At 32.0% G+C, this 10000-nt stretch overlaps 1 protein-coding gene across 1 annotated transcript in view; it reads left to right on the top strand.

Annotated features, from left to right (window-relative positions):
* The window catches only part of LOC113073478 (synaptic vesicle glycoprotein 2C-like), a 24784-nt gene extending 14807 nt beyond the window's left edge, over positions 1-9977 (top strand). Inside the window, exons 4-6 of the mRNA XM_026246374.1 lie at positions 3075-3226; positions 9100-9233; positions 9840-9977. Of these exons, the coding sequence (XP_026102159.1) occupies positions 3075-3226; positions 9100-9233; positions 9840-9977 (424 nt within the window). The remainder of the gene's footprint in view (positions 1-3074; positions 3227-9099; positions 9234-9839) is intronic.
* Positions 9978-10000: the final 23 nt, after the last annotated feature.

The raw sequence follows: 10000 nt of genomic DNA, 5'->3' as shown, positions 1-10000 counted from the left end.
TAATTCAGCTTGTTGCCAAGGCAAACATTTTCATATTTTTTTTACATTTTCATTTAGTTTAAACTGAAGTGCTAAAATACCTAAAACCAAATAAACTAAAATGAAGAAACAGACATAAAGGAAATATTTATAAATGACAAAAACAACAAAGCTACTGAAACTTGAACTAAAGTTAAAGTGAAAACTGAATAAAAAGAAAATAAAATTTGTAAAAATGTTAAGAAAAACTGTACTAGTGTATCAGTGATACTAAAATAACACTTGAACAAAGCCAAGTGCATTGAATAAAATCCATGCATTGAAATGTACAGATGCATATAGATTCAGTGCAATAAAGTAAACACTTAAATGTGTTTTAGATGTTTTCTTTGCACTAGTCTCAAAATTGAACAGTGTATGAAAAAAAGGATTTTCATGTATCGTAGTTTCTCGCCTTAAAGGTGAAGCATGTCGTTTCTGCACCATTAAGAACAACAAAAAAGTAAACTTAAGGGCTAAAATAAAAGGCAGGAAAAAGCTCAGGATTTCAGTCAGGAACACTCTCTATCAGAGTCAATTAGAGAATTATGGTGCAATCAATTTGCATTGGTCATATGAAGTTTAAATTTATGCATGCATTTATTTATGCATGGAATTTTTTAAATAATTATGCATAAAATATGCATTAAATGTATTATAATTTTAAATGAATGCATTTTCTGTACTGTAAAAGAATAGCAATAAAGTTACTTACCATTTCCCAGCATTCCCAGTAAAAGCATAAGTGCACAGTCAAGCCACAAATAACTGACTATATATGTATATATATATATATATATATATATATATATATATATATATATATATATATATATATATATATATATATATATATAGTGCTGTCAAATGATTAATCGCTATTAATTGCATCCTAAGTAAAAGTTTTTGTTTACATTTTATATGTGTGCTATATATATATATATATATATATATATATAGTATATAGTATATAAATACACACACATACAGTATATCTATTTTGAAAATATTTAAATGTATACATTTATAATCATATTCTTATATTTTATATTATATATAAATATATTTAATTTATAAACATAGCATATTTTCCTTAAATATATGCATGCATGAGTTTGTATTTATACAGTATATACATAATACATATACAAAGTATACACACATACTGTATATCATGTAAACAAAAACCTTTATTTTGGATGCAATTAATCACGATTAATAGTTTGACACCACTAATATATATATATATATTTAGTGATTTTAACATTAAAGTGATCATTTTATTGAACTTGATTTTTTGGCCCACACTTGAAATAAGCCTTTGATTTCATTGTGAAATTGATGTATGATGATCTAATGCAATATTTAACAAACTACTGTTAAGCAACTGAATGCATCATTTTGACAAAGTTGCAATGTTGCATGTCATGATAAATAAATCTGTCGCTAATTTTATGCATATATGGATCAAATGCTGTAAATGATATTTTTAGATAACTATGCATGTGCTAAATAAATTCTAGCATAGACATTTTGTTCCTTTGAATAAATATTGGATCACTAATTGCATCAGCAGGAATATCCCACATCCGACTACGACTGATATAATAAAAACAGAACTGAACCGCTCTGAGAGACACACTCGCTCTCAGTCAGGCAGACGTCGTCTCTCTTCAAGCACTTCTGCAGTGTCACAGTTGTTTTAACATCCTGGCACAGACCCAACACTTAAGAGCAGAGAGAGTGACCGAGAGAGAGAGAGAGAGAGAGAGAGAGCAAGAGAGGGGGTTTTATTGCTAATTGAATTTCAGCGTGGTCTCCTGTCCTTGCAGCAGAGCAGTGACTCCAGACTCAGTCACTGCAGTCCGTCTCAAACAGAGGTCAAAGGTCACACCGACTGACCACAAATTAAGAGCATGTTCAAAAATAGCTATGCACTACTAATTCATCTTCAACTGTGCTGAATTTATATGATCATTTATTTACATTGATATATTTGTTTGTTTCATTTATTCTCTGTTAAGATTATAATTATTATATTTTTTCATCCATTTCTGATGCTTGCTTGGTTTACGTGGTGATAATTAGATTAGATGTATCGATATAAGCTAGCAAATAATGGTTACTATAATAATGAATTAGTCATTATTATATTTAGGTCAAGATTAAGAACATATTATAAAATGTTATAAATTGATTAAACGTTATAATGTTACAAAAGATTTCTACCTCAAATGATGGATGTGTATAAATATAATAATTATAAAGAGAGACAAAATATTCAATTCTAAGTAGATTTTATAAAGCTGTTGATTGATATTATTAATACAAAATAATTAAAATATTTATTTCATTTAAATAATTTTAATTACATTGCTGTTTAAAACATTTGGGGTCAATGAAGAAGGAAAGAAAGAAAGAAAGGAAGGAAGGAAGGAAGGAAGACAAAGGAAGAAAGAAAGAAAGAAAGAAAGAAAGAAAGAAAGAAAGAAAGAAAGGAAGAAAGAAAGGAAGGAAGACAGGAAGGAAGAAAGGAAGGAAGGAAGGAAGACAGAAAGAAAGGAAGGAAGGAAGAAAGAAAGAAAGAAAGAAAGAAAGAAAGGAAGGGAGGAAGGAAGGAAGGAAGGAAGAAAGAAAGAAAGAAAGAAAGGGAGGAAGGAAGGAAGGAAGGAAGGAAGGAAGAAAGAAAGGAAGGAAGGAAGGAAAACAGAAAGGAAGGAAGAAAGGAAGAAAAAAAGAAAAAGAAAATAGATTTATTAAGCATGCATTAAACTGATCAAATGAGACATGAAAGACAATTATGTATGTCACAAAATATTTCTGTTTCAAATAAATGCAGTTCTTTGAACTTTCTAATCATCTGTGAATCCTAAAAAATGAAATGTGTCACAGTTTCCCCAAAATATTGTGCAGGACAGCTGTTTTCAAGATTGATAATAATCAGAAATGTTAATTTAGCAGCAAATCAGTTATTAGAATGATTTCTGAAGATCATGTGACACTGAAGACTGGAGGAATGATGCTGAGAAATATAATATGTCATAATTTCTCTGCAGGATTGGTGGTGCGGTTCCCATCGTGTTCTCGTACTTTGCAGAGTTTCTGGCCCGTGAGAAGCGCGGTGAACACCTGAGCTGGCTCTGCATGTTCTGGATGGTGGGGGGGATCTACGCCTCGGCCATGGCCTGGGCCATCATCCCACACTACGGTGAGTGACAGCTCTGCTTCTGCTGGACATCACTGATCACTTCACATTCATCAACCACAGCGGCTACAGCTTAGTTTCCATTTTCATATGAGTAAATAAAGAATCATATACTGTACTTGTGCACGCAGAATGCACATATAAAATAGATTTTTGGTGGTGTTTTAATGCGTTTAAATGGTTGATAGGGTGTTCTGAGAAGTTGCTAAGTGGCATTTTGCTGTAAATAGTTTTAAATAACATACATTTAATTAATGCATATATCAAAACTTAATTTATATTTTATCATTTTATGTTATCATTTGGACAACTTTAAAGATGATTTTCTTAGTATTTAGATTTTTTGGCATCCTCAGATTCCAGATTTTCAAATAGTTATGTATGTGTATATATATATATATTCAAAATCATATTTTTTCATTGTTTATTCCAATTAATCTCAATATAACTGCAGTCGAGTTATTTTGATTATTTAAAAAATAACAAAAAAAAATACAGTTATCTAAAACAATAAAACATGATAATATAATAAAAACATTAATTTTGGAAATAAAAAAACGAGTAATCTTTTCTTGCAAATAAACTCTCTTATATTATGTATATTTATATGTTTATGTAAATATATAATTCTGTATGTGTATATATACATAATGTAAATATATTTTAAAATGTAATACAATTGATATATATATATGATATATATATATACATATATATTTATTTATATATATATATATATAATGTTTTATATATAAAAACACATGCATTTAAAGATATAAATAATGTAAATTAAAATTAAATTAAATTAAAAATAAATCTATATAAAATAATGTGAGTGTATTTATGTATTAATATATATTTTCTTGATCTAAGAAAACTATGTATACAGTATAAATTATACATGTATTAATATTACTTATGATGTAGCTTTTTAAAGAAAATATAAAGATATATATTAATAATGTACATTTTATTTAGTATTATAAATAATGTAAATACATTATATTTTATTACATTTTGTAAAATGTTTACTTTATTATATTATTATTTAATATTTATAATATAATATAATATAATATAATATAATATAATATAATATAATATAATATAATATAATATAATATAATATAATATAATATAATATAATATAATATAATATTGTTTGGGTTCGGCGGTTGATTCTAGATGGTTTCTTCCTGTAAATCATTATGTATTTTATTAACACATGAGATGGTGCTATCCTCTAGCAGATAATATTACACATCGACACCGAACATGATGCAGTTTGTGCAGAATGAGACAAATGTTTGTGCTGATTGCACATAACTGATCCTGCGGGAGGGAGCCTGTGTGTCCTTCATCATCTCATTAGGAGCGGAGGATGATGGGTGTTTTTCGGTGGGAGAGTGTAAACAGGAGCAGAAATAACGGCGCTGCAGCTCCTCTGCGAGATACTGTGTGTAATTGAGGTCAATTGATTAGCGTCTCTTGTTTTAGCACTGTTTTTAGTGGTCAGGAGGCAGCGGTGTGTGTCCAAACGGTTCTGCCGCAATGACTCCATCACTGCAGGAGCACAGCGAGAGGCAGGTGAAGGACTTTAGTGCCCGTGAAACTGCTTTAGTGTGTGTGTGTGTGTGTGTGTGTGTTCTGCACTTGGCAAACATAAAGTTGGTTAAAATTTTAGACACAATCTCCAACTTTTGTTCTCTGGTGTGTTTCTGTAGAACACACTCCATTACACACATAATCTATATAATGAGCTTCTCTATGGTGACTGATAAACACAAACCCACGGGGTTGTTCCTCACACACACACACACACACAGTGCTGTGCTGCAGTCCTGTAGTGAGTGTTTTTCCTACAGAATATTAAGAGAAACGTCTGAGATGAGCCTTAGCTCGGTGTGATCTCCTCCGAGATGTAAGAGCACTTGAAGGCAGCTTTGACTCCTAGTTTCCAGTGTGCTCTCGCTGGGACACTGTTTTTGTGATCTTTTATGTTGTTTAGGATGGATAGCATACAGATGGAGTGAGAGTAAATGAGCAGCTTTAAGGATGTAATATGTTTACATGTATGTGTGTTCATTTTTTTTATAAAGAATATATATACATATTCTTACATTACATTCTTGCATATTAATTTACATTTTTTTATATGTGTGTGTGTGCATATATATATATACAGTACAGACCAAAAGTTTGGAAACATTACTATTTTTTATGTTTTTGAAAGAAGTTTCTTCTGCTCATCAAGCCTGCATTTATTTGATCAAAACTACAGAAAAACCAGTGATATTGTGATATATTATTACAATTTAAAATAATTGTTTTTAAATGTATTATACTTTAAATGATCATTTATTTCTGTGATGCAAAGCTGAATTTTTAGGATCATTATCACATGATCCTTTAGAAATCATTCTAATATGATGATTCATTATCAAAGTTGGAAACAGTTCTGCTGCTTAATATTTTTTCAGAACATGTGATACTTTTTTAGGATACTTTGATGAATAAAAAAGAAAGAAAAGAAGCTATGTTTTTAAAATATTAATATTTTGTAATAACAATATACACTACTGGTCAGTAATTTGGGGTCAGTAATTTTTTTTTCTCTCTATGCTGAAAATTTAGCTTTGCATCACAGGAATAAATTATTTTTTTAAAAGTATATTCAAATAGAAAACTATTATTTTAAGTTGTAATAATATTTCACAATATTACAGTTTTTTCTGTATTGTTGATCAAATAAATGCAGGTTTGATGAGCATTTAAAAATAGTATTAAAAATGAGCATTAAAAATAGTAATGTTTCCAAATTTTGGTCTGCACTGTAAATATATATACACACACACACACACATAAAAATATTATATATATGTATATATATTATTTTTATTATTATTATTGTTTACTACTGTTAAACTTAATTTAAAAATTGAATTTTTTTCGCATTTTCATTTAGCATGCATTTATTTATTTTTTTGGAGGTTACAAGTAGAAAAACTTTTGTTTGACACACATGAGAAAGTCATCTTCAGAAATCTCTTAATATGTTGCACAAATCATATCCACTACTTCTAAGGTGCTTTTCTGTGAACATCCTGCTGAAGGCTCTGAAGTGACACGCGAGAAACAGAATCTGCCTTTAAGCCATGTTTTCTGCTCTAAGGCCTTTCTGTCCTCTAAGGCATCTTCATTTGTACTCTCCATTGCCCTGCAGCTGTCCTGTAAGCATCACGCTCGGCTCCATCGCTCATTGTTTCTCTGAGTCTGAATCAAACACACACACACACACACACACACACACACACACGCACACACACACACACACACACCATATGGTGCCGCTAGACATTCTGCGCAGCGTCAGAGAACAGCAGCCATGTGGAAAATGATACCAACTTTAATGATTATTTTTCAGTGAGAGTGTTTTTCAGCAGTATTACTCCTGCAGGCATGCTTAATAGACTCCTCTTCACACACACACATACACACACACACACACACACACATATACCCAAACAAACTTATTCACTGTGAAATTCAGTCTCAGAGGCTTCTCAAAGGCTTTTGTGGAAAACCACTTGCGTACTGAACCGCATTTGCTTGTGTTACAAACAAAACCAAAAAATGCCATGGTACTGTCCAGGAAATAAAACATACAAATATTCCATTGCTTCAAGTTAATGAAATCTAATGAATTCAAAAAACTTCAGCTACAGTTGTTGCCAAGGCAATATTTCACATTTTAAAAAACCACTTTAAAAATAACCAAAACAAAGTAAAACTTAATAAAAAAATATAAGCATTTAAAAAATTTAAATAAATGAAAAAAATAATAAGAAGAATACAAATGGCAAAACCAAAACAACATTCCAAAACATCTGGCTAGAAATAAAATTAAAACATAAAAATAAAATGTAATTTAAATATTTTATTAAAAATTATAGTATTATATCAATGATGCATTTAAAAAGTATGGCATTTTGGACATACGTTTGTCTTGGGGATGTTACTATGGTAATACAGTGCGTTTAATGGCATCACCATTGAAACATTGAAACATTGGAACATTGAAACATTGAAACATTGAAACATTGAAACATTGAAACATTGAAACGTTGAAACGTTGGAACATTGAACACTGAACATTGAACATATCAAAGTATAACAATATTATGAGACCATCATTTTACGAGTAATGCCATTTTATTTATTTTTGTCATAGATGTCTTTTGCCTGTAAATTGTACATAAATAATAATAATAATATAATAATAAATAGTCTCAATACATTTCAAACAACAGGTCAAAGTTGAATGTCACGAGTAACACAGAACAAGCACATTTGCAACAAACATTCATTTTCCTAAAAAAAAAGTGTAAGTGGCTTTGGGCATTTACATTTCTTCTGTTCTAACATTCAACAGGTTGAGGTCACTAAGAGTTGTAATGTTTCTGAAAGAAGTCACTTCTGCTCACCAGGGATGCATTTATTTAAAGGGGTGGGGGGGGGGTTTGAAATGCTGGTTTTCACTCAATATCCTGTTAATCTTGAGTACCTATAGAGTAGTACTGCATCCTTCATAACTCCAAAAAGTCTTTAGTTTTATTATATTCATAAGAGAAAGATAGTCTGTACCGATTTTTCCCGGAAAAACACGAGCGGCTGGAGGCGTGACGTGTGGGCGGAGCTAAAGAATCACGAACGCGAATAGACTTTTGAGTTGAGAGTGTTTGGAAGCTGTGACATTACCGTGAAGAAAAAACCATCCAAAACAAACCATGGCTAACAGTCAGATTCAGCGTATATTTATCAGATCCAGAATCAGATCCAGAGGCTGAAATTTAACAAGAGCAGCATCAGCAGCGACGTCTCTATGTGGGTATGTACTGAAACTGTATATATTTGCTTAGCGGTTTTGGAAAATGACTAAGTTCCACTTTATGTCGTCTTTTTTTTTTTTTTTTTTTTTTTTTAAGCTGTACATGTGGAAAGTGCAGTTTGATGACAACATCGCATGTTGTTTACTTGATGTGCTTATGCGCCGATAGCTAAGTTAACAACACAGAGATATTTGAAGCAGTTTTACTCACCGCCTGCGGTTCCAACACACGATCGTGACCCTTTTTCGTTGGGACTGCATTATCCTTAAGAAATAAACGATACGCAAATCCGTCGTCAAACTGGGCCTTGTTTGTAAAGCAAGCATCTTCGAAATGCAGGGGAACAAACAAAAACACTTGCACAACTCCGTTGATCCTCTGTAAAAATAAACTCCATCCACTGGTCCCTTAATGCTGTTTCTCTTTTGGTAATCTGTGCAGGGTTGTCTTGCCCTGGCAACCAAAAACACACTTCTTTTGTGACTTTTCGTGACGCTCTCGCTCTGATCAGTGAAGTCTGTTGTGCTCTCAGTGCTCTGCTATACGGGAGTGTGCACTCTTCCGGCAGAAGTGCCTCAGGACCCATTTAAGGAAATTCCGCTCCATCTAACGTCACACAGAGCCATACTCGAAAAAAACTTTCCGAAACTTGTGACAAACCGGAAGGAGTATTTTTGGAACAGAAATACTCCTTCAAACGTACAACTTAATTTTTGAAACTTTGCCCATGTTTAGCATGGAATCCAACTCTTTAACAGTGTAAAAAACTCAGTATGCATGAAATAGCATTTCACCCCCCCTTTAATGAAAAATACAGTAAAAACAGTAATACTATGAAATGTTATTACTATTTAAATATAAGTGAGTATATATTAAAATGAAATCTATTCCTGTGCATCATTACTCCAGTGTTCAATGTTGGTGAATGTTTGTGGTTGTTAACTGCTGTGTGTGTGTGTGTGTGTGTGTGTGTGTGTGTGTGTGTAGGCTGGAGTTTCAGCATGGGTTCAGCGTATCAGTTCCACAGCTGGCGTGTGTTTGTGGTCGTCTGCGCTCTGCCCTGCGTCTCTGCGGTTGTGGCGCTCACATTCATGCCAGAGAGTCCACGCTTCTACCTGGAGGTAACGAGTGTGTGTGCGTGTGTGTGTGCACGTGTGTGTGTGTGTGTGTGTGCGCGTGTGTGTGTGTGTATATGCTGGAGGCGTGCGTGCGTGAAATTGTTATTTTACTATCATTATTATTATTATTATTATCATTGTTGTTGTTGTTTATTACTATATTTTATTATATAATTTTTTAATATACATTTTTTTATTTTTTAAATATATATTTTTATATTTTAGTTCTAAAGTGTAAAATTTTTAAATAGTTTTATAATTTATATTAATTTAAGTTCGTGTTTTGGTGATTTCGTTGTGGTTTTTAAAAGTCATTTTTGTTGTGAAAAATTATTCCAATTTAAATAATATATTTTCAAATGTAACTTATTCCTGTGATGGCAAATTGTTTGTATTGTTTAAACTGTTGATTGTTTACATCATCGCAGAATGTAACTCTTTTATCATCAAGGTCTAATCTGATGAACTTGACAATGAGATATAATGATACTGAGATATTATAAACATGACGTTTATAATTTTCTGTAAAGCTGCTTTGAAACGATGTGTATTGTGAAGTGCTGTGTACATAAGCTTGACTTGCCTTTATGTGTTTTCTCTCATGTCCAGATAGGAAAGCACGACGAGGCGTGGATGGTTCTCAAACAGATTCATGACACAAACATGCGTGCGCGCGGCGAGCCAGAGAAAGTCTTTACTGTGAGTCACACACACCAGTCAGACAGAGCTAACCAGCTTGCCTCTTGACCCCACTCACTCAAACTGCGCTG

Source organism: Carassius auratus, unplaced genomic scaffold (assembly GCF_003368295.1).
Source record: "Carassius auratus strain Wakin unplaced genomic scaffold, ASM336829v1 scaf_tig00012262, whole genome shotgun sequence".
NCBI classification, from domain to species: domain Eukaryota; kingdom Metazoa; phylum Chordata; class Actinopteri; order Cypriniformes; family Cyprinidae; genus Carassius; species Carassius auratus.
This window is presented reverse-complemented; position numbering and strand designations above follow the sequence as displayed.